Source organism: Strigops habroptila, chromosome 9, assembly GCF_004027225.2.
Source record: "Strigops habroptila isolate Jane chromosome 9, bStrHab1.2.pri, whole genome shotgun sequence".
NCBI lineage: Eukaryota > Metazoa > Chordata > Aves > Psittaciformes > Psittacidae > Strigops > Strigops habroptila.
Window position 1 is genome coordinate 25,493,700 of NC_044285.2, and position 26,210 is coordinate 25,519,909.

At 41.5% G+C, this 26,210-nt stretch overlaps 1 protein-coding gene across 2 annotated transcripts in view; it reads left to right on the top strand.

The window, feature by feature from the left end:
• TRPC5 (transient receptor potential cation channel subfamily C member 5) overlaps window positions 1–26,210 on the top strand; it is a 97,139-nt gene that overhangs the window by 31,736 nt on the left and 39,193 nt on the right. For both annotated transcript variants that reach the window (XM_030498209.1, XM_030498210.1), the window contains exon 3: window positions 13,012–13,533. In XM_030498209.1, the coding sequence (XP_030354069.1) occupies window positions 13,012–13,533 (522 nt within the window). The remainder of the gene's footprint in view (window positions 1–13,011; window positions 13,534–26,210) is intronic.

Here is a 26,210-nt window from a genome sequence, read left to right on the forward strand (position 1 = left end):
TCCCATTTTCCTGCTGTCTGCCTCTGAGAGGTTATTATTTGCCTCTATACCAAAGTCTCATTTCTCTGCCAGGCATGAAGAGCTGTTCCTATTTGCGTCTGTTCACGTCAGCTCAGTTAATTGTTGTCTTTGCATCTCAAAAGCAGCTGAGTAGCATCATTCAGCATAATCCATTTTATGGGCATGTATCTTTGCTCACTCCTACAACTTTACCATCATACCACAATCCTGACTGAAGATGTACCAGGTTGCATTATGCCAGCCTCTTGTGGGGTTACAGTGGCTGGGTCTAGTTAGCAAAAGATACACCCAAACCAAGGCAGAAAACCATGGCTCTGTACAGACTTGACCTGCAAAGCAGTTTTGCTCACCAGCCAGAGTCTCTAAAAGATGATGTGTCCTGGGTGTTCCATACCTGTCACTTGAGAGCTGCCTGAGAAGAGCTCTGCTTTCCCCTGTATGATGACCTTTCCAGGGAGCAGAAGTAAATGTAACAAGTGACCTTTGTTGTGTTCCTTATGTAAGAAAATCACAATATAAAGGACAGGGAGAAATGGATGAAGAGATCGGGTGGCAGAGATGCTTGTGTCATGTTATTGTGAATGTAGGCAGTCATTATTCTACAAACCTGTGCCCAACTGCTGTTTAAGCACCATTTACTGAAAATACCGTGCTAATGGCAGGGCGAGTCATAGCCAGTAACTATAACAACAGCTTCTCCTGCACTGCAGCCGTGCGTGTCAGGGGTGTCTTGGGAGAGGAAGAAATTACTCTGTTTACATGTGGAGCGTATGAGAGCCAGGAGCATGAACCACCTCTCTCTAAAGGCACATGATAGATGAGTGTGCTAAACAGCGATGTGCTTGAGACGCATTTCCTTTTAGGTTTACCTCCAAGCAAGGTTCACAAAGCTATTTTAAGAACTTTTCTCCTCAAATCTACTCTGCTTGGTCCTGGCAATTTGAAGCCTTGCTTTTGTGTACTGATCTGTGAGCCCTTTGATAAAGCTGGGGAGAAGACTTCACCAATTACAGCCAAAATAACTCTATAGCTAATAATATTAGAACTGTTTTGAAAGGTACTGTCACCTCTGGGAGATTTTGGGGTCAGTGAGAGTCATCATGGTGCAAGCATCTTACTTTTGCTACAGTGGGAAGACCATAGAGGTGTGCTTCACTCAGAGGCTTTAAAGGACCCATTCTCTTCTTCAGATCAGAGCTAACCTCTCCTCAGACATGCCACACCATGCTCTGAGGTGCACTCTCACTGTTTTGTACTGTCAGTGTGCAAGTGTGGTCCAGGATGCAGTGGAAGATGCCTGCTTGTAGAGCATGCAGTGCTGCGACAGCCCTGCTCATCCACCACAGTGCAGGTAGAAGCTTTGCTGACCTCGATGGGACGTGGTTTGGACCTGGCCCAGCACTGAGAGCTGAATTGTCAGGGAAATAAAGGAAAGTTCAATTATCTGCTCAAACTAGATTAAGTAACAAAAGAGCTTTTCTGGGCCTGTGATTTTTACAAGCTCACTTGTTATTTCCAAACGTTACGTAATTTACTGCAGTTAATCCCCCAAGTTTCTTTTTTAAATCATAGTTTGCTTTGGCCAGTCACTTTGTATCGCTGATTGGTCACTTAAATCATAGGATAGTTTGTTTTTCCCTAAATAGATGACAGACATTTGGAAAGCAAGCAGCCTATTCATGAATATTAAGAGGAACAACAAAGCAAACTAATATTCATGGCACCTGGAGGGTGTGCAGGTGGTGCTTTTCCTGAGGAGATTTGTACTCAGTGAATATGTATTCTCCAGAAAAGAAAAGTGAGCTTAATCTGGTGCTTTGGTAGTTGTTGTTTGCTTTTTGGCACAGTGAGCAGGCTGATGTTGTACTGCATAGAGGCAGAAGAGTAGTATATGTGTACTGCAGGCTGTTGGCACGGCAATCCGCATTCAGGTCTTCCACACGATGAGTATCATCTCATTTAAATAAGACAAATCACTGAATAACTATCAAAAAGACTGGGGCTGGATTAGAAATAGTAAAACTCAGCACACACAGATGCAGCAATAACTTTAGACCAAGCTTATTGAATCAGGTGGCTCATCTCTTACAGGGTAGGAATGTTAAACTGCAGAGTTGTCACTGCACAGGACAGGTCCAATACATACAATGGCAAAATGGGACTTCTTGGTACATGTCAAAACCAGAGATCTGGCTGGGGTCCTATGGGGTTGGAATTAAGAGGGAACTTCATATTAGTTCTTTAATTTTTTGGTCCATTACTACTGTAGAAGCAAGGGAATGGATAAGTGAAGCCAATTGAGCAAATTATCTTTTTTAATAAAATCTTCTGTCTCCCAACCTATTCAGTCTTTGAGGTTTGACTTTTTTGTTTTCCCCGCTAGAAGTCATATCAGCATTTTTTTTACTGTACAAACATCAATACAGTGGGTTGTGTGTTCAGCCAGCCTGGAGTCTGCACCTAAACTGCACCAGCAAAGAACAGGAAGTATAGGTCTCAAAACTCACATTTTCCTTCATATTTGATTCCCTTTCCATTTGTCATTAGTAAAATCATCATCGTGCATTTTGAAGACCACTAAAATCAGTACAAGTTTTCCCTCTGACTCCAGATGAGTTCTTCAGGGGCATTTTCTTAACAGCACTTGTGTGAGTTCAGTGAAATGGTCCCGGTTCTCCTCTGAACACCATCACAGCTCTCAGGGCAGCACGTTCAGTTTGCACAAATCCCTCTCACATCATTTTTTGCCTTGCTACAGTGGATGTGTTTGCAGCACACCAGGCACAGTCTGTGCTGACTGCTGAGCCTCTTTCTGTCCTTTAAGAAGCTGTAATCAGTCATCTGAGTTCCTGCACCTTCATGATGCAGCCATAAGCACCTTTACGGGTAGCTGTTTTCTTCACAACAATCGGAGCTGACATCAAATGTTTACATAAGGATGATACTAGCATCTCTCTGCTATCTGCCAAAATTAGCAATTTGCTCATGGCAGATGGCTCCAAATTAATCTGGTTCACAGATGGGACTACAAATGCAATTTCTCAATAATGAGAGTAAAAAGAAAAGGGATCTCAGTATTTACAACTGTGATTCAGTTTGTTTCGGTGGACCAGAGGCCTGAATCAGTGAGATCTCAACAGATACCTGTCCATATGGCTTCCAAAAGAAGGAGCTTTACAGAAATAAACCCTGGAAGAATATGGTTGTGAAGAGGAAACTATAGAGAATAAAAGGCAAGTTTTCAGTCTTAGTTGTTAATCCTCAGATACCTGCTGGTGGAAGGTGCTGCACTTGATAGCATTAGTGAACTTAAAATTTGACTGCAAAAAATCCTTTTCCAGATGAGCTGATGAGTGAAAATCTGCCTTAATCTTTGTGTAAACATGATAGAATAACAGCCTAGAGACAATCTTTTGTGAACCAGAAGTTATATGTTGCATTAAATCATTTTATTCTTGCCCAAGTCCAGTAACTTTCTTAATCCAATGTGGTTTAGCTTGATTTTCCTACTCACATAGGGTTCTTAATATGCAGAGTCTAGTGCAAAGTTTAGCTCTTACCACCAACAGCCCTTGATTTCTGCAGACTTGCTGATCCTTATTAGATGTACAGGCTCATTACCAGCATTGTCAGCACTGTGCTATCACTGACAGGACTTTTTAAGTCAGAAGAAACAGATCAGTTGTCAGATACCTTATGGCATAAAAGGTAGATTCTGCAGGCAATTGGAGAGAAGAGTTCTAGAAGCAGTCAGTGTTCCTCATGCCGTGGCATGTCTCATCTCCAGGCAAGTGCACAGAGGTACCCTGCGGCAGGACCAGGGGTTTGTAGCTCTGAGAAACGTTATCCTGTCTCATTATCCGAGACTTGTGGACTTCCCAGTTATAATTGCTAAGCCTTGCAGCACTAGCTCCTAGCCTAGGAGCTGAGAATGGATGTGGGGACACTGCCTGTATACAGGGTGAACAAATAAGTCTTGCTTACATGGTGGTAATAGATATATAATGCAGGGAGCATTACAAAGGTGTGAAGTACAACAAAGTGACCAAAGCAAGCCCAAAGTGCAAGCAGACCTGTGTAGCCCTTCTGCAGCGCTGACCACTGCATACCAGCAGTATTTGCAGTTTTCCTTAAGTTTAAAAAGTTTGGCTAATTCAGGAAGGTGTTGCTGACACCTGGGCACCTGTATCAAGGAATTCTGTAGGCATGACCTGTTGTCATTGAATTCCTCCTGTCAGGCACTAACAGGCAGGGTAACAGGCTGAGTGGTGTGACTCAGTGCAGATACTGTGCCCTTTGGTATGACTCAAACCAGCCATTTCCATGTTAATACGAGAGGTCCACAGTGAAAAGGCAAGGCTGAACCTGGTTAGATAAAAACACAGGTTCTGAAGAATAGAAGCAGTTGAGAAAAACTGGCCCTAAGTTCTCAGAACAAAAATATTTGAAAGGCACGCTAAGGAGGGAAGATTGTGTCTGAAAACAGAAAACTAGTTGTTACAGCTCCAAAGCCTAATGGCTCTGCTTGCATCCAAGCTTTTCATTATTGTTATTGATGCAGTAATAATTCACAGCTACAGTTAACATGCCTTTGACATTGGCGGCTGCCTTCGGAATGAATCCCATCTAATTAAACTGAGCAACAGAGAAATCAAAGACCACTTCAGTTAATGATTACATTTAACTGGGAATTTCTTTCCTCTCTCCCCACTGCCTTCCTCCCTAAAGAATCTTAAATCCTTGAGAAGGTGTGAGGCAGAATGAAGAACTCGGGTGATGTATTGTGTAGGCCTAATGAGTAGCATTGGAGCTAGGGCTCACAGGCTGCAGTGCCAGCTACCAGACATCTGACAGTGGTAAAGAAGTCACTGGCCCCTTCTCCCAGGCCAACATGAAGTCTGTTATTAGCTCCTAGGAGAGCTGGTGTTGTCAGGGCAAGAACTGCATTACAACGTGCACAAACATGTCATGCTTTAAATTTAACATATAGGCAGGTGGAAAAGTTGGGAATGCACTGTTATACAAGGTGCTTCCCAGGGAATTATCTGTATCAATTTGTGGGAGTGATCTTAGCACTTGCCTGCTTTGGACTCTCTATTGATCTGTTGATGAAAGTGTTAAGTTTCAAAAACCCGTATTTCATTACCTGTGCAGCATCCATGCATGTGCCTAGTTTATTCACCACCCTTTGCTCATAAGCCCTAATTTCAGCATCAGCTGCTCCCTTACATCACAGAACACGTGGTTTTGCCTCTGGTCTGTATGACTTCGGAAACCCAGAAGGGGCTTTTGACTTGGCTACTTAGATTCACTGATACAAAAATGCAGGAAAGTCTGCCTGGTGCAATAGTTGCAACCCATTTTCCAAGGGAAGCTTCTTCATATGAGGAAATTGAACATGAATTACAGGCTCCTCCAAAGCAAAGCTCTGGGATCCATAAAAAACTGCAGGATGGTTTAGTAGAAGTCTCCTAGTCCTTATCTGGCTGTTGAATAGAGCTGTGCTTGGGTTTGCAAAACAGAATGGCACCTTTATGGCTTGTTTATCCCTGTGATGGACTGTCTTTTGGTGGCAATGGGGGTGTGTGTGTTAGCATCAGAAATAAGAAACAGTCACTGCCTGAGTGGTAACAATAAAGGAAGATCACAACCACGCAGATTTTATTCTCATGTGAGACCCTGCCATCTGTCTAGATTGTCGTTTCTTTGCTATCACAAACTCAGCGATCTTTTCGGAAGCCACAGTGTCTTCTTGGTTAGCATCAGAATGCCAAAAGCACAGCTTAATAGTCAGAATGGGGAGAAATGCAGCCTCCTGGTTTGTGAGCATCAAGATGTGTTTGTACAGCATCAGACAGTGCTGGGCTGGCAGCAGATGCAGTTACTTGCTCCTCCCTGTGATGTTGTCTTATGATTTAATCTCATTCTTTTTTTAAAGGCGTGTGATTGAATAGGAACACAACCCCACTTCTCCCAAGCAAAAAGCCTTCCCTTTTCAAGCCCTTTTAGCAACGTATTACCTCACCTAAACTTAATGAAACATCTCTCATCCATACACAGTAATAAATTTCAGGAAATAGGCACATTTTATGTACAAAGATGACATAGAAAACTATAGATAGCATGATTATTAGCCTATATTAGCACATCTTGTCCTTGTTACCATTAAGAATAGAAAATACAGAGACCAGATAAAATTAAAAACCTGGATGACATTCCAAGGCCTTAAATGTCGTTGGGGACCAAACTGGATTAAGTAAGCTTTTTAACAAAATTCATTTCCAAACTTAAAAACATTAAAGATGTTTAGGATTTAGCTTTTATTTTTACTCAAAGCAGCTACTCCTATCACAGAGTAACTCTTAAAATGATATGAAGGTGAAAAATGAACAAACAGTGTTTTATATTTCCAAATGGGGGAAAAAAACCCCAGCTTCAGGCATGTATGAACTAGTCTGCCTATCCAAGCTGCACAAGACAACTGGGTTTACTCTCATGTCAGCAGTACTAGGCTTACACTTGAGATGGTATCAGAGGGTCTCAGGAAACAGATTGAGCAAGCAGCCAGAGAATCTCTGTGCTTTGGCAAGGCTCTGGTAGATCTGTAACATGCTGTGAGCCAGGTTCTGATGTCACTTATGCCACTTAACACCTGGATTTGTAACAACCCCAAACTTTTGTCCCTTGTTTGTTTTACTGGACAAGGGTCATTCACTAGCCCCAGGCTACATAAACATATAAAACCAAGATTCATTTGATAGTTGGTCATATCATAGAGATAATGTGACGTAACATGTAAGTTGTGACTACAATGAACTTCTCAACTGCTCTTACAGAGTCATAACCAGAAGAGGGTGCAATTGCTCATGGCACAACACTGGTCTTGTTTCTCTAAGCAACGGTAGGCACTCACTAGTCCCTCTTCCTGCTGGGTTCAGTAGTTCTTAGCTGGAGCAAGACACAGGAATTCAAGGCAAAGCAGACCTCAAGACTGCACTTCATTTAAATACAAGAGGTTCAAACACAAGCTATGTCTTTAACAGCATCCCTCTATGACTTGGAGAATAAACTCCACACTGACTGTGCTCTTTCTTCATTTCACTCTCAAGTGCCTCATCTTATTTCCTCCACCCGCATCAGAAAGGAAGAGTGGCTTAGAGGGGAAAGTGCTCTGTCTGGAACAAGTTGCCACAGGCCATTTAAATGCATATTTACAAAATCCTTTCCTTCTGAAGGCTTCTCTCTGGATTCCTCTTTTTTAATCCCCAACAAAAAAGAAGTTATTATATAGCATCAACCACAAATGATGACATCTTTTGACAATCTTTCTGGCTGTGCTGCATTTCCTAAACACATGGCTGAGCACAAGCTCTGATGCAGTTCTGCCACTGTCAGATGCACTAGGTTTCATTTCAGCTCTGAAAACTAATCCCTTGGGTCTACCTCCATTTTCAAACACATGGATAAGAAGCTAAATTAAAACTTGAAGAATCTAGAGCAGATATATCTGTATTTTGCTTTTGTTTATTGGTTGCAGAGGAAAAAAGTTTGATTATACAGATATCACAAACCTAATTTTTCACATTATTTCAGCAGGAATGCATCACATCATGCTGGTTTTTAATCAAAGATAGATACCTATTTCAGTGTTACTGTGTGCCATCTGGTAAACTTGTATCAGAGTTTTGCTTGCTGCAAGGCACTAGAAGGTACTAATGTTCCCCATTTTGCAGTATCAGTCTGGGGGGCAGAGACTTTATTTGGCTTTACAGGCATGTAGGTCAATGAGCAGAGTTTAGACCAGAAGGAGCTTTTTCTTTAGCTGGATATTCTGGGACAGCTGTATTGAAACCACTGGAATACTTCAATAACAACGGCAGAGCTTGCCCAAAAGTACTTCTATAACCACCTATGCTTTATGCCAGAGTTACAAACTTGTTCATAACCAGTACAAAAGCCCTTAAAGTCCATGACTTTGTTATCCGTTTGTGGTGTTTATCATATTTCATTAACCAAATTACATCATTTCAGTCAATTAATAGCTCTTTAGAGAAAAAAAACCTCCCTATTAATATAGATACTGTCATTACTCTGATAGAAGATAGTCTCTCAAGGCATCTCTGATTAAGATACTCTGTTATTGAAACCTGCACCACAGCATCAATTAAAATGAATGCTTAAATTCATAGCAGCATATAACATTTTTCTGAAGTCCCACATGAGGAAACAAATCCCCCTGGGGTTCTGTCAATGAAAGAACTTGTGTATGGGTTTAGGCAAGGAGCAGCATTCAACTAGTCATGCTAATCACAATACTGATGTTTTTCAAGACCCTTTTGCTGGTAACACGGCTGACCCATGGTCTAGCAACACTGACTCCATCTCTCATGCTCTATTTATAGAGCTGCAGCTAAAGTACCACAGGATGCTGAGCAAAATCACAGTCACTGGTAAAGCTCCTTCTGACCACTTAGCACAAAAATCTTTTAGAACGACAGAAATTGGCTGTGCCTGTTACATGCTTGTGGATGACATACACGCTTCCCCCCATAGAAAACCAAACTAGAAAGAGGAAATCCTTGCTCAGTAAGTTACCCAGGCTTCCATTTCTATAAATGTTAAATTTGAAGTTTCCCAGTGAGGTTGCATGAGTTGTTTTTGTTTAGTAAAGCATTGTTTTGGCAATTAAAATACTTTATAACATATAGTTGTATCAAAAAGTTATGCAAGCTGAAAATAATGCAGATTAATATATGTACTGTTTGTTATGGTTATACTTACAATTTATTACACTGGTCCAGGTGAGGTGCTAGTTTATGGAATGGAGAAGGCTTGAAAATGGGGCACTTCCACCTGTGATGGGTAAAAGCATTGTTATTGTCAAGCAAAACTGGAAGCACTCTCAATGCCAGACAGGACACGTATTTAAACCAGCTCTGACACAAGAAACCTATAATTAGAGATTAACAAAACTTCAGAAAGTAAAGGATCTTTTAGTTCGTCTTTGCTTTGCTTTCTAGGTACTCTCTTTCCAGATCAGGTCTGAAGCACTGGTGAGTTGTTCCCTGGGGAGACTGCAGCTGTGAGCATGAGTAAAGGTGAACGCTGAGAGACCTGAGTATGAAGGGAGCCTAGTAGGGGTACCAGGCCATAATCAGGACTATCTGTATAGAAGGGCAGAAAAGCATAAGCAGAGATAGAAACAGGAAACCATCCCCAAATAGCCATTAGACAGAGCCAGACTCTCCTTGGAGTTCAAGATTTTGCACTTAACTGGCAAGTTCCTTTCCTGAGAACAGCTTATTCTCACCTAGTCATCCTTCTTATATGCATAGATAGATGACATGGTGTAGAAAGACTATAGCTTGCTTTTAAATCTTCTGGTGTTTAAACCTGGATATTAGCTTCCATGGTCTGTTAGAAGCAGGTAGAAGATACATTCATATTAGTCTTCTAGCTTGGTTGAGGAGCATATTTCTGAGCTGTATCTCCTTAACCTCCCCATTTACTGTGGTTCAGTTCACAACGCTGCGCAGTCTCAGAGCACTGGAGCTGCATTGCTTTTACGCAACGCTAAACTAGAGCACATGCTCCAGGGGCCCTCAGACAGCAGACTAGATTAAGTCCAAAGTAAAACTCCTAAAAGACCTACAATAAGGCCATTGGGTCTTCAGTACTAGGTTTGGGGTGGGGTTTTTTGCTGTGTATTCCTGCTCCTCTTACACTGTACTAGTTACTAACATAAGCAGAGATTCTTACTCTTCCTATCCAGAGCTTCTTTCCAGCAGTGCAGTATTTACTGGAAAACTTGTTTTTTCATTCAGAGGAGAGCTTAGCTATACCACACAGTGCTTTTATGTGAGCTAATCCTCCATTTGCTTCTCAAATTCATTAAGCTTGTTTCTTCCCCCCCCGCCTTTTAACTACAGGGGATTTTTCACTCACTGCAGTACCATTCAGAGCAGCAGCAGTGGTAAGCAGCCTACCTTTATGAGGATTAAGTCTAGAAAGATGGTAGCAAGCATTCAGTCACTTGTTAATGGTAGTTAATTTCTTAAGTGAACATTACCAAGATGAAATATAGACAAGGCACATGCTCCCATGCAAGTAGTGGCAATAAGGTTCTGAAGGACTCAGCTTAACAGCTTGTGTCAGGTGATGAGGTTAATGGAAAAGAATGTTATTCAGGTCACTTAATGAAAATAACCTTGGTAGAGCTTAGCAGAGCCCTGGGGTAGAATAATTTATTCCTCATCTGCTTCCATCACTGTAAGTTAACCCAAGACATAGAAGAAGCTGATTTAAACATGAACTCAGCCTGTTAGGGTAGTGCAGAAGGAATATCAGCAATTACAACGCATTGTCGTCATCTCTGCTGCCCCTCCAGTGATAATACACAGAGTACAGCCTTCAGAGCAAGGCTAGCTTTGCATAGCCCCATCTTTAAAACAAGACAGTTTGTTAAGCTGCAGGTTACTAAAGCACTGTGCAAGGTGACAACAAAAATATTGACCACAAGACATGAATTTTTTAACCAGTGCATGGTCTTCGGAGCAGCCAGGCATGGAAGAGAGGCCACAGCAGCTATCATTCACACTGTTCCTGTTCTGTGTTTTGGTGGTTTGTTTTGCTGCTCAGCTATAATCAGAAATAAGCTTCAGCTCCTGTGATTTGAGGCCTTCCAGTGGTCTGCTCCCAGGCCCCAGGGAGCCTCTATGTCTCTGCACCACCATTTCCCTTCTTATCCCTTAATTAAAGGTATGCACACTGCCCAGGAAAACATGCCTTCCACACAGCAGCCTGAGCCCAAACAAAGCAGTGCTCCCGTTTGGGGCTTGTGATATGAGCCAGAATAAGGGATTTAACATCACTTGATAAATACTCCCAATTTGATTCTAGACCTTGGGACAACCATTTTGAGAGCCCTAGATACAGAATTAGGAAGCCTTAGGAGCACAGAGGAGCAGACAAGATTAACGCTATTCCCCACCTGCAACATTACTACCTATTTGCAAATGCCCATTTGATATTCTGAGCAACACAAACACCTCATCTGGGTAAAGCTGAAAATCCTTTTCACAGCCCTGGGTACAGTAACTTTCATATAGAAAAACAAGATGAAACTTGACAGTAATAGGAGTGATAGAGGGGGAAGACATTGTTCCTTTGAGGCAGAGGATCTGAATACAGCAGCCAGTGACTGACTGGAAAAGGAGGGGAAGCAAGATAAATGCAGCTATTCAAGCATCAGGGCTTAAAAAAAATTGCTTCCAAGAGAGAGTGGAAAATAAGAAAAACCTGCACCTTCCTCTTGACATTTAACAGAGTACCTAAACAAGCTGAACAAAGCAAAAGAAAGTCAAAACCTCACAAAGAGAGCTGCTTTCAGCTGTTTGTTACTTGAAATACATTTACCCCACCTTGCTAAGAGACACCAAGCCCTCCATGACCCACAGCAGATCCTCACCACCATTCTCTTTTCTTCCCCATGAGCCGTATTTATAGGCTCCCTCCTGGCAGCCTCTGTAGGGACCAGCCGCCTTAGCAAATCCTCTTTACACCTGTGTGTCTGTTGGCTGCCAGAGATTTAACTCCTCATGTGCCACATCTAGTGTAGCAAACCTGTAGGATTCCCAAAAATACCACCCAATGAGCCCAGGTACAGTAAATAACCCTGTACCTCAGCATGGGGCTGACCTTTGGGAGAGCGCTGTGTATTGTCAACAGCCTGCTGTCACATCTGGGTTATGGAGAGGTTTATCAATCATCTACAGCCCAGGAGTCTTTAGCTCTTTAATGCTGTAGAGGCACTTAACTCCCAGGGAACTCAGATTCAGAGGTTAGAGCTTCACTGTCTCATAACCAGTCTTAGGTACATCCTACAGGATTTCTAACAGGTTACTTCCTGCTACTTTATCACCGCTTTACTTTTGGATTTTCACAGACTGACTCATGTTTCCTGTCATTAGGACTCTTTGACAACAGTTTCTCTGAAACACCTCTGACATTTGCAAGGGGAAATGGGCCTACTGTTCACCAAAACCAGCAATCACCCCTTGAGCAGCAGGATGCCAACTGCCAGGGCAGGAGCGGTGGGCACACAGAGTACAGTATGCTTGAGTAATGATTAACACACAACAAAGAGTGCTGCCTGTGCTTCAAATGGAAACACACTGCGTGCTTGGGATGTAAGAGCATTTTGGTCTAATTTTGCACTCTGCATATAGTAATAAGTCACAACAGGGTATGCATTAAGCTCATCTTTTGAGAAGTGCAACAGTAGCTGAATAATGCACACCCTGGAGTGTCTTATTTGTAGTGGACTATGGCTCATTAATTTTACATTTAGATTTTTTCAAACCCGTTAAAAAAAAAAACCCCACCAAATCTATTCTGAGGGCAGTTATGTAATGTATCCTGCCACTGAAAAGTATGTTCCAATACAAACAGTGGGGAAAAGGTGAGGAAGAGCTTTGCTCAACTGCAGGCCGGTGTTTGGTTTGGTTTGGTTTGGTTTGGTTTGTGCAATGCCATCTACAAGCAGGTTCTTGGCATGCCAATGCAGATACATAATGCAAATAATTATAGTTATTGAAGTCTATTCAGTGCTCACTGTTTTTTTTGACTTTCCTTTCTTTTTGTGTAATTATCTGGGTCTTTTGCCTTCTTTTTTCCATGCAAAATTCCACCTTTTGGTATATGAACCAATACCCGTTTCAGAACAGAGAGAAAACATTCAGATGGGGATGTGACTGGCTTTTACACTAGGCTGGGAACTGAATCGTCACGGGTTCCTGCTCGGGAGGCAGACAGGCATGATTTGGGGGAAGGTGGTTTTGCCAGAATAGCAGAGGTGTGAGTGTGCATGGATACAACAGGATTTAAAGAACAGAGGGTGTTACAAAAACATCACTTCAAAAGTATGAAGGAGGGACATCTGATTTCTGCTGTTCCACGTGAAGTATGACTGTGGTTTATCCCTTTATATAGGTTCCAACTTTGATGATGGACACCCAGTTTTCAGAATTCACTCCAGATATCACCCCAATAATGCTGGCGGCTCACACCAACAACTATGAAATCATCAAACTGCTTGTCCAAAGACGGGTAACAATTCCACGCCCGCACCAGATCAGATGCAACTGTGTGGAATGTGTCTCCAGTTCAGAGGTGGACAGCCTGAGGCATTCCAGGTCAAGGCTGAACATCTACAAAGCCTTAGCCAGCCCTTCGTTGATTGCCTTATCAAGTGAGGACCCCATCTTGACGGCTTTCCGACTGGGCTGGGAGCTGAAGGAGCTCAGCAAGGTGGAAAATGAATTCAAGGCTGAATATGAAGAGCTTTCACAGCAGTGCAAGCGTTTTGCTAAGGACCTTTTGGATCAAGCACGGAGTTCCAGAGAATTGGAGATCATTCTCAATCACAGAGATGATCAAAGCGAAGAGCTGGATCCCCAAAAATGTCATGATTTGGCAAAGCTAAAGGTAGCAATAAAGTATCACCAGAAAGAGGTAAGAGTCATCTAAATGCAAAGATGTGTGAAGGCTTCATGTGTTGGGTAAAATGATTCATTTCTCTAGTCTCCATGGGTTCGTTCAGGGTTGCCAGCAGGATGAGTTTGGATTGAGTGGAGAACCCTGTGCAGATGGGTTAGTTGCAAACCAGGAGGTTCAGTGCACCCTGGTGACAGCATGAATCTGGTGACAGTTGAGGGCGACAGGACTGAGGACTTGCTGCAGTAGGTTAGGGCTTCTGCAGCACCAACGCTTTCTGTTTCAGATACTTGAATCCCATTTCACTGTGACCCATCCCCCTGCAAAGAACAGCCTTCAAAGATTTCCAGGTTTGTTTGCTCCGAAAGGTTTTCCCAGTAGCTGCTTTTACAGAGGAACCAAAACCTAGAAGGGTTTGCTTGGCTCGTGAAGGTCTTGACTACAGGAAACAATACAATATACAATTCACTTCCTCCAGCCACCAAACACTTCCTAGCACCCATTCAACACTAACTTATAAGGGCCAGAGAAACAACAGCAGCAGAAGAGAGCAGGGAGGATCAAGAGCACCCTCACTGTCCCAGGTCTCCATGTTGCCAGCAATTTTGTTAGTTCAGAATGCTCGTGTGATGCTAGGAGGTGGATCACAACATACAAATACTTTTTCACACCTGAAACACCTCAGGTTGATTCTTGCTCTTTGATTCCTCTCTGTTTTAGGAACTGAGAAGCAATTCCCAGAAATTTAAACCCCTGCCCGTAGTACCAGAAAGGAAAGACATTCTTCAGCTAAAGGGCAGGGAGCCTTTCAGAAGCCCTGCAAATCCAGAGATTTATAACCTGATTCAATAAAGGCCACGAACCCAAGGAGAATGCCTGCAACAGTTTCATTAGTTGGCTCTGGATTTTCTTTCTCTTTCCAAAGGTGGACATTTAGTAGAGTTCAGCAGATGATATGTATTTGTTGGCAGTGATGTTCCAGGTTATCTGAAGGAGGAATTTAGCTTGCTTGGTTAAGGAGCTGAATTGCTGTGTCTGTTGCTTTCTTTGCTGTCCAGAGGGTGACAGGAGTGGCAGAAAAGCCTGCCACATTCCTCTTTTCACTCTCTTCCCCACATTTGATGCTTTGTTTTATGCATTGACCCAGTTGAGGACAGCCTGATATGATACATTCCACCTCCCTGCTTGTGTCATCCCAGGTACAATAGTCAAGAAGGGAAGGATGCAGATTTTCCTCTCTTCTTTGGCCTGTTATGCCTCCTGAGTACCAGCCCCTTGTTGCAACAAGCTGGAGATGAAACCTCAAGCTTTTTGAGATCTTACAGTGGTCACTTACTGCTCTTACTGGGCTGCTCCAGTGCCGTGTCAGCAAGGCTCACTTGGATTCATGTCAGGTTGTGTTTTTCACTCTAGCTGAGTTAGGTGACACCATAAGTGCTTTAGGGGCACACACAAGTAGTGAAGAATTAGTCTGGAAAAGGGTAATACAGTAAATCAGATCAAATGTTCCTTGAATCTAAGAAGGGCCAGAAACTCTACTTCTGTTTTATTTACTGGCCTGATAACCACAGATGCTGCATGCACATACATCCTTCAGCAGCCAGGACACCAGTGGCTCTGCTGTGTGTAGATCACTGCTGATTTCGATGTCACAGTTCAGGGTCACTGTTGACATCCAAGCATAAATCTGTGGCTACCCTTACCTTGTGTTCACATTAAGAAACTGCAAGTCTGAAGCAGTTCACTATTTGAAATGTAGTGCTCAACAGCCCTGAAGCTCTTTCATTTGAAGTAACAAATTTTTAATCTTTGCTTGCTTGACAGTTTTAATCCCTTTTTTTTTTCAGGCATAGTTGACTGAATTCCAAGCATATGGACAAATTCCATGTTTTGTGACATATTCATCACAGTTCCAGCATAGAAGTGGTAGCAAATCTGCTCTGTGTTGCCAGCTAAAGTCAGTGCTGTTTCCAGGTGGAATACTGGTGGGCTGGGACAGAATGAGTTTGGGAAACTACTGAACCCCATTATCCTACCTAGTTATTCCCACATACCTGGTACAGCCTGCAGGATGGTGTTGTATGCAACAAAATATTGCAGTTCTTTTCTTACCATGATATTTAGTCCAGTACAAAACACCAAGCAAGGTGCAAATGTCATTGCCAGCTTCTGGAACAGAAGTAGGAACATTTGTCAGGGAGGCATTAAGAAAGGCCTTTTAATCATGATTGAAGAGTATCAGACTGAGAGAATTTTTATGGGGACTGGGAGAAAAATAGAAACAAGTTTGGTTTCGTGAAAGACAGTTCTGCAGAGAGAAACAGCAGGATTTTTAAAAGTAGATCACCTTGTTCCACTGAAGCTTTTTATGACTTAACATTAAATGGGATTGGATTGGATGGAGAAGATTTTCATGTCTTAAAGTTGACAAAGTCACAAGTCAAATCTTTAGTAGCCTAAGATGAAAATCCAAAGTGGGCCTTAAGTTATTTTCTGGGGCTGTAAATTGCTACCTCAGTTGTTAGTTCTTTATATTCAGCATAAAGAATGCATAATCTCCCATTGATTTTAGACTAATAGATAGACAAATTTCCTGCAGCTTTTTTCTTTTTGAGAGAAATAAACATCAAAATTTCCCCCCCAATGTGAAATTATTCCATTTCAGAGTAATCAGGCAGAGATGTTCGACTTCAACATTTTTCTATGGAAGTTGTTATGAGGGAATTGGTAAAGAGATCGTTGCCTTTGGATGGAGGGGCTCTACTGTGTGTTTTGGGAAGGGAATATGTCTTAAAGTTATTATTTCTTTGTATCAGCTCAAGTGATCTGGGAATTCAAGAGTACTCTTCACCAGACACATTACTCAGTGTTCTTCTCTCCCAGGCATTTCAGATGAACCGCTCTGCGTGTTTGTTTTTGCCCCCATTGCACTTCTGTACTGAAGAGTAGGTGCTGGTTTGATCCAGGTACAGAAAAGTAACAGCATTTACATTTCTAGTGCAGGTTGATGATCTCCAGCAGTGACTATACAGAACTGAAAAAAATCCTTATGGGAAAAGCTAGGTATCTATGGGTTATTGCTCCAAACTGGAGGAAAGCTTTGGAGGAAAGCTTTTTAAAGCTAGTTAGGCTGCTTAAATATGCAAGTAGGTAGACAATAAGTTTTTAAACAGAGTATAAGGTGGTTAAGTGCCTAAATCCTGTTGGAGATTAGACACCTTGCTGTGGCATTCTGAAATTCCACTGCTGAATTAGCTGCATCTTTTGGAGAAAAACATGATCTTGTATAGTAAGTTTTAGTGGACAGTTAGCAGTCAGCCCCACCACAAACTCAAATCCCTGTTCTCTGCACTGAATCCAGTAAACATACTCATGATACACAATGACTTCATCTTTTGATCCGGCCTGAGTGCCTCAATTTTCACAGTGAGCAACCTAGACGAGGGCTGGATTAGCAAGGGGAACCACTTCAGTCCTACTTCCAGAGGAATACCAGCTCCTCAAAGGCTCCACCTCAGTCTGTGTCCCCAGGTAAATCCCACCAGTGCATTTCTGCCTCATGATGCAGATCTGGGTTTAGTCTTTACAGGGGTAGAAAAATCTCCCATTCTTTTCCTTTTTTCAATAAAAAAGCCTGGGAGGTACAAGGTTTGATTTCTCCCAGACATTACATGCGTTAAGTATTTTACAAAGTGGCAAATGTGTCGCTCATAAGGAAGAAGTAATTTTCCTTTGGAGGAGGGCCTAAACAATGGAGAAAAGATTTCTTGCTTTTCATGTTTGTTTCTAATAAGCCCATATATCCTAGAAGGTAAATTACTGTTTACAGAGAAGGAAAAATTTCAATTATACAGGAAAGATTAAAATGTGCCCTAAGGTAGCTTTGTAGTGTATTTTATGGTAGTAAATGTTAAAACCATGCTGTGCAGTGTTCACAAGCTCCCTTGCCATCTCATCTTAAGTGTAGAATGATTGTGTTCTCAGCTCCAAATTACAAAAGGACCCGATAATTTCTTTAGAAGGTAGGAAGAACTTGATAGTTGTGATTACTCTTAGATGGCAGTCACAAAATACTAGAGAAAACTGAGGACAGCTCTAGTACACTGGGAAATGGGATGAGTTAGATCCAGCATGGACACATCAATTTTCTCAATCCACTTTTGGAAGAAGTTGTTTTAATGGGATCACAGCAATTCACAGTCTAAGGGACAAGTAGGCTTTTCAGAAATGCTCTGCAGCATGTGGCATTTCTCTTCGTATTATCACTTATCAAATTCTTTTATTCATGGCTAATTTTGGAAGGAGAAAGGTGCTGAAAACTTAATACAAAAAGGCACAGCTCCGCTGTTGAGGATCAGTCTTCAGTTTGCTTTTCTGGCACCACATTAGCTCTGCATTTGTTAATTTGTTTGTATTTCTAAGAAAAAATGGGGAAAAGTCATCTCTCAGGATCTTGCCAGTCATGTAAAGCACAGTTGTATGTACGGTATACCATTGCAGGGCATTCACATCTTCAAGATGAGGTGAAACATCACAGTAGAGGGGTTTTAGTGCTTTGCATTTTTCTGGTACTGGTAGTTGCAAATGGCCGTGCAGGTTTAGTTTATATGTCTGTAAGAAACACACCATGCAAAGCACTCAGAAATAAACTATTTTACCTATGGCTATATTGCTTAGCAATATAGATCCTTAGATCAAAGAAGTGCATGAAATTCCCTCACAGAAATCTTAACTGTAGTCCCTCTTACTCACTATACTCTAATCAGTGACAGGAAAGGAGAGAAGTATAATTGTTAGCTTTTCTCATTTAAAAACAGTGCTCTTTTCTGTTTTCAGGATGAACCTTCAAAAGTTCTAGTTCTTTTTTTCCAAGACATTTACATAGACAAGTACCTCCTGAGATACAGTACTAGAGCAAATGAATAATCATTCCTGCCATGCCACATCTTTTTCAGCTCTGTCTTGACTCTCGTCATCTGTGTGGCTGCAGTTAGAAGCACAGCATCATTCTCCAGGGAGTATGCATAAACCTGGCAAATTTCTAAGGGCACTTCAGTTAGTGTATAAAAAGAGCTTTTAAAAATATCAGAAATGAATGAAAAATGAAGTGTGAGGCCTGTGAAAATCAAAGCTCGTCCACTGCACCTTGTTTACCTGTTCTGAAAGCCATTCAGGTATCCGGATGGAAAGCCACAGATCTTTGTTTGCTTGCAGGCAATGCTAAGTTATTCTCCTATGGTTTTGTCTAGTTTTATGCCACACTGCCTGGAGGTATAATGATACAGGGCTGAATATTCGTATTGTGCTCTTTAAAGGCACAATAAATAGCTGTTTTGCGAGCCTGCACAACTCAGGAGGTTAATAAACAGGCTTTTACTTTCAGGTTTCTAGAATGAAGTCATACCATGTCAGGAAAAGATCTTTATTAGATGAGATGAGAGAAGCAAAGCTGCTCCTTATGGAACCTTTTTTCCTTTCTAATGACCTGGAACATCCGTATCCCTTAGGGTAGTAGATGGTGAGGATGGTGTGGTTACACTATGTCCAAATGTGTCCTTCACCACAAACGAGAATCTAAGTTTAGGGATTTCAAAAGCACTGAATGTCCAAATGTCATCTTTCATTTTCCAACAGCATTCCTTCATTCAGTATTACAGGCAGCAAAGTTACCTTCTGATGCATGATCAGTGGCCTATGCTGAATGAAGCTGGTTTTCCTCAAACTCAATCCCAACAGGCAGATGACCACATTACAAAATCTTCCATGTATGTGGTACCATCTGAGCTGTTACCAACAGTCTCAGCAGCAGGACCTTGGGTGGCAGGTGAGGAGACATATCTGCATTTGCACCCTTAAAACAGGCCTTCCTGCCAATGGCTGGTGGGGCAGCAGGGTGAGCGGTGCATGTCTTGGGGCCCCTGCTTTATGGGTTCGTGCATTGTCTCCAAACTTTGAAGAAGAATAAGAAGAAATATTCAGAGAACTGATGGTTCATCAGTTTGACAAAGTGGACTTGTATGTTTATTTGAGGAAACAGTATTATTTGGTATATTATTCCTGTAACACCAAAACGTTCTAACTTGATGAAGGTTAGCCACATATTGCAGCTGTCACAGAACAGAAGTGCAGAAGACTATCTTTTGACAGCAAAATCATCTCTGACTAATCTTGCCATGAACAAATATGAAAAAACAGCATAAGATCAGTATGTCAGTCAAGGACAAGGGCTCTGCTGCTGTTAGTGTAATGTGTAGCAGGCAGTAAATGCCTAGATCATTCTCTTAAGTCATTTTTGGTGTCTCATGCCTCTGATTTAAATGATCTCTTCGACAAAGACAGGAAATATGTTGAAAGCTAAAGGGATTGACACTGTTTAAAGAACATTCAAGAATGATTTAGTGGGTTCATCAGTTCCCTTAACTTCGTGTATCTCATCAGTCTTCTTGCGAGCAAGGGAAGAGGCCTGGGAAGCCAGAGTTGAAGTACAGGACATGATTGATTTGCTTTCTATACACAACAGAAAGTGGAAAGGAGAAGTGATGCTTTGTATATTGTATAAGCCAAGTGTGCAGTCGTTTTATGTCTGAAGGTTTAGAGTGTCTTTCAGAGTCAGCTTTATGTCAGTAGTGAAGAGTACATCATGTCATTTCATACTTCACTTTGAACGATACCCTGAAATAATAAACTCTATGGAAAAAATACTGCTATGGATTCTGCCTTTTGGATATAGAAGTGGTCTTTGTTATTTGTCTGATTTCTGTGAATTTCAGCTTTATTTCTGTGGCTTAGTGAAGAGTGTTAGGAAATTCTTTCTATAAAGAACTGAGATTCCACTCCCCTTACACCTCTTATGTATACATCAGATTCATCATCATCCAGACAAGCCATTTAGGTGTCTCATGATTGAGAACACATAGTTCTTCACTCCAAGAAAAGTGAGATGGATAGATGGGTTAATCATAACTCCCCGAACTGAGATCTTGTGCAGCATGGCATTTAGAAGCTGTGACTGCAGGTTTTGTGTTCTTATTCTTTCTCTACAAACCCCCGCTGGCTGCTGAGTAAACATCCTTCAGTAAAGCATGTGTCCTCCTCACTGTACAACAGTGATACTGCTCAGACCAGAGGTAGCCTTTAGAGATTCCCAGGAATGAAAGAAATGTTTATAGTATGCTGGTCTGTTCTTCCCTGGATATTGGACGAAATTTCCTCATTCAGGAGAACGTAAGGTAGAAAGACAAAACACAATTGAATAGTTTCAACACAGATATTGCTCAGGTCAGAAAGGAAGCAAACGAAAAACATTTTTAGGACTTTTTATTAACACTAACAGAATAAAGTAGGTATGCATTTAAAAATGCTTGTGAATGACTTTTTAAATTCTCATGTTTGCTTTACTTAGCACTTATTTAATGTAAATGTTAGACATTCACTAAGGAGAATAAAGCCAGCCTTTTACTTAAGTCAATACGTTCTCCAGCTAAAGCCAGTGAGAGCTCCTCTTATTCATTTGCAAGATCCGTAACTGTTGAAGTGCTGCCTACAGAAGGACTTAGGAAACTGTAAGGTTTGTCTCTCAACAGCTTTTAGCCTGGTTTTTCAGTGCTTCTGTAGGATGTATCTGATATCCCCTGTTCAGCTCTTGGAAACTAGGTAGTGTGTTGTGAATTAGCTGACTGTCTCTTAGGTATATCGCTCATATCCAACACTTGCTTGTACTGCAGCACTTTGCCTTTGGAAGCCAGTCTATTCCTGCTTAATCTTCGTAACAGAACTGTATCCTGGAGTGTTTGCTGAAATACATCCTGCATGGATTTGTTTGTCAGCTGTAATCTGCTGTCTGCTAAAATAAACGCTGGCAAGGTTTGCTTATATCTGGACTCTTGCCCAGGGTCTGACCCAGTTGAGCTGTGTTCTGGTGGGGAGTTTCCTAACAGGGTATGGCCTCTGTTCGGCAGCTTGCCTTTATTCAGTGAAGAATTTATACCTGCTCTTAAATCCTGCTACACAAGGCATAAATACAAACCTATAGCTACACACATGTTTAAGCACTCTGAGTAGAGATGAGTTTAATTTCAAGCTTAAATACTTTGCTAATTGCTTCTTCCATGGGTAGATACCCAGGATTTGCCTAGGTGCCTTTGTCCTAGAATATGTGGGACTTCTTTTATTTAAATATTTAAGCCAATCCAACATGATCTTATGAAAACTCTTTATGTTTTTAGAGGTTATTCAGGCTTTTAGAGGTTATTCGGTCTTCCCTTTGCAGCATTCACATCACTGGTGAATTTCCAATTGCTACTGCTTAAGATGAGTTCATATCTGCTACCATCAAGAGATGTGTTATGGATAGAAGGCCTTCAGTTAAGATTCATGTGTCATCATCACTTAAAATATTTTGAGAACAGATTAGACAAAATTCTGTATAATTTGAGGCCATATGTTCATCTGTGGAGGGTCTGGAGTCTGTTTTATTCACCAGCGAAAGGATTGAGTAATTTGGGTAGCACCTGGTTTTCTTGAAGGACTCTTGCAGCTTAACTAGTGATCTTCTTAATGGCAGGAATGACTGCCATTTGGATTTGCATCATGAGTTGTAACAGACATCTGAGTAGCAGCTGTGTTTTTGATAGGATATTCATCCTGTATTTTCCTGAGAAAAAAACTATGATCTCTTGGAAGTGCCTGATGAGGATGTTGGGTTATAGTTCCTTTTCCCCAACTTCCACCACCTCCCCTCCAACTTCTTTGTCTCCTTCCTTCCTTCTTTTCCTTTTGCAAAAGTAATTAGCGGGATGAACATCCATTAGGTGTTTACCCTCTGCAGCTCCCACTTCAGCAGCAGAATGCAAATAACTTTGCAGTCATTAACAGGGTTGAACTTTAAAAAGAAATGTGCTACAAAAGAGGATTTTCTTATTCATCTCACTGTTTGCAACACTGCAAACTTGAGGAGGCTGGTATTTCTTATGTAGAATAGCTGGTCTCATAGGGCTTACTGGCTCTCTGCAGCAGACATCAAATTAGGCCACAGATACTTTCTCTCTTCTGTCTTGGGCTAATTTAGAAATGTAGCTCTTTGAGTATTGCCCACTGGAATTTCCTTTAAGAGCCATCAAACTGAAATAACAACCACATTCCTCCTCAGAAGACAGGAAATGGAGGCAGAGTGGCATGTCTCTTGCACTGGAAGTATGTTGTGCTACTTGGTTCTTAGCAGGAGCATCTGAAGGACTTGGGAGCACAAGAAGAAGATGGATTCTAAAAGTTCGTTTCTTTGCATGCCATTTCATGTTCCTAAAGTCGGATCACTTCACTGCATGGTGTGATCCATGTGCCTGTTAAGGTTGTGCCAAGTGTTACAGCATGTTTGGGCTATTGGACACTGTGTATTAAGCTTTGTGGGTTAATACATTAAGATTTGGCATTGATAGATAAACCCAAGCCTGTGATAGGACTGACAGTGAGGAGCTTCCTATATCTTCATAGGAGGAAAGAAATCCTAGTCAGTTGATTCTGAAAAATCAAGTAAAAAAGGCTGTGTTCTCCCCAGTCATCTGCAGTTGTACTGGTGTGTGTGGGGCAGATACTTTTGTGCCTGGGTAGGCCTCCCCTGCTCAAACCTGGGATGGATGGGAACATAGACCTGCTACTTCAAGCCCTGCATAGCCATGCTGTGCTCGCCAGCAATGGCATTTCTCCTTTTCATGATAGACTTGGATTCACAGAAATCACATTCTTTATGGATGTAGCTAGAATATATACTTATGCTACTACATCAGACACTGCAGTTACCCGATTGTCACACAGACTGCAAAATGTAGCTCAGTTCATGTGAAAATCTGCCTTTGCAAGGCCAAAATAGCTTTCGTTGTAGAAGGCAGCAGCATATAATATACCCCCAAACACATAACCTTGCAGGTATTCAGCTGTCATGTTTTAGGTGCTGTGGGATTCAGTGCTGCGGGTGAGATCTAACCTATTGAAATGAGTGTCAGACAGGGGAACTAAAGTTAATTTCATGGCTCCCATGCCACATTTGCCTCTCAGTGGTAACCTCATTGGGAGCTGATGTAGCTGACTGATAGAAGAACTTGGTCCTGCTTATTAACACAAGGCTCTGCAGTTACAAATTAGTGCTTATTCATCTATGAAGAGCATTCGCTATCACCATCCGCAGCAAGAGTACAGAAAAGAGCTCCAACAAACTCCAAAGAGAAGAGCCTGTTGGCAGTCTTCATGATAATCAGAATAAATGCAGAGAAATACTGTGCTCAGCCCCTGTGATGTCTATCAGGGAGCTATTTCAGTTGCTCCCTGAGGCATTCACATCTCAGCCCATCTGTGTCTGATCCTAAATTACTTATGGCTGTGAGAGATAAGGGATTTCCCCACAGATGGGGGGGGGGGGGGGGTGGAACATAATTTCTGTGTTTGATATTTATATTAATGGCACAGCATGCAGAAAGCATTTAATTCCCAAGAAGTAGAATTTAGGTGACATAAAAAGATCAGTAAAGATTAGATAGGAAGAAAAAGACACTCCATCCAGCAGCTGCTTTTTTCCCTTGAAAATTTCCCCCTTGGTAGAAGATCAGGTGACAATGAGTATGATGAGCATTGAAAATGAAATTCTCTAATAGCACAATCCAGCTGCAAGCCAAGTGTTACACAAAGACTCTGGCAAGACTGAAGGAAGAAAGAGGGAACATAAAAGACTTTGTATTGCAGTAGCCTCTACCCTCAAAGTGCTTCCCAACCATGACTGAAGTTGCTGATCTCACTTCTTGGAAAGGCAGAGATACTTGTTCCCATTTTCAGAAGCCAGGAGACTGAACATCTTGCCCACGGTGACACAGTGGCGTTGTCCTCACAAGAAAGTACTTTGAGTTACTAGTCATTAAATGAATTGTAGCTTCAGATAGGGACAGGTTCTGCTCAACAGATAAAGGAGGAGTTTGCCCTTTGGATCAACTCCCCCAGAAATGCATCTACAGGCTTTGTCTACAGGTAGGGAAAATCCTGACAATGTTATGCCAGCACTACCCCAGGGTTTGTAGCGTTGAATGTTTAGTTCATACATTAGCTGAACTGAGTATAAATGCCACCTTTTGGAAGCATTTCTTTTCATTAATGCAGCTGTCAGAACATTCTCCATCATGTCTGTGGGATGATGTCTTGTGCTGCCACTTGTAATAGAGACTGGAGGCTCTGATAACACAGCAGTCCTTGGAAGAAATGCTTGACACCATCCTTATTATGTATTGGAGAAATACACTGTTTGCAAGTTGTATACTCGTGTTCTTACACAAACAGAGAGCTTCTGCCACAGTACATCTGCCTCTCATTCTGGACCATCTACAAAACTGGGACAATATACAGGTTTTAAAATCATCACGATGTCTCCTTTTCACTGTGCAGAAACACTAACTGATACCAAATCCTGTCACATGTGGTATGTTCATGTGAAATGATACAAGACTGTGATATACACATGCACTATTTCTACCTATGGCAAAGGAAAAGCTTTGCAAAAAAAGTGAGAAAACGTATTTGGGACTGTACTTAAGCTGAAATTGAACTTGAAAAGTACTCAGGAAAGGCCTTGGCATAAGTAGTGCTGGAGAAGTCAACTTGCTTTTCCAGATCTTAGTTCTGTCTATTTACAAAGCAGAAATGAGATTGTTTCCTTAACTTTATGAAGAAATTAGAAATTATGGAATGACAACAAAAGTTCTGTGATACTATTACAGTTTCAGGCTGCTTCACACCTGAAAGGGCTAAAGCTGAGCTTTTTCATGGGTTTATATGTTACGTGCATTCATTTATCTGTGCACTATTAAATCCATGATTAATATGTTGGAGTAATATGTTAGTAAAAGCCCACATTAGTAAGTGCTTAGCCTTACCTTTAATAAAGACAGCATTTGATGGTTTGTGACATTAGGGAGAGCTTCTTTCTGTGGTATGCTTAAATTTCCCTTAGGCCTTTTTCAGTGAGGTTGGGATGGGCTTGATTGGAAAATTTAATGGGTTCCATTTAATGGTTTCCATTCCCTTTTGCCAAGCTGGTCTTTAAAGCTGTTCTTTCATGATGTGTGAATTTCTCTCCATTTGAAGAACTAACATCAGATACAACACAGAACGCGGATTTTAGAAATGAGCTATTAGGCAGAGAAGAGGCGCTTTTAAGATGCTTGCAAGTTGCACAGCAACCAGGGGAACTTACAGTCATTTGATTTCTCAAATGACTCTGACTTTGACTCAGGGGAAAAACAGTTTTATTCTCCCCTTAGAGCTTTCTCTCATATGTGATGAAGAGAAAATGTGTTTACACATTTTCCCCCTTAAAAAAAAAAAAGTTGTACCTCATCGCAGAGAAACAGCAGCATCTATTACCATGTAAATTACTGCAGAACACATCCAGTCACAGCTTCTGCTTGTGATCTTAAAAGAGAATATATAGCAGTGTAACCTTCAGTTTCTTTGGGCTTTTAGACAACACACGCTGACCCTTCTGAAACCACAGATTAAACCCCAACCAACAAAAGGACAATCGATGCTTGATGGGTTTTTTTCAGTTTCTGTAGAATAGTTTCTTTCACCAGTTTCCTCATTTCAGGTCTCCAGACTTGGAATTTTACAATAACATTTTCTGGTCGTTGCAGGCTGCAGGTCTTGGCTTTTTCTGGAGT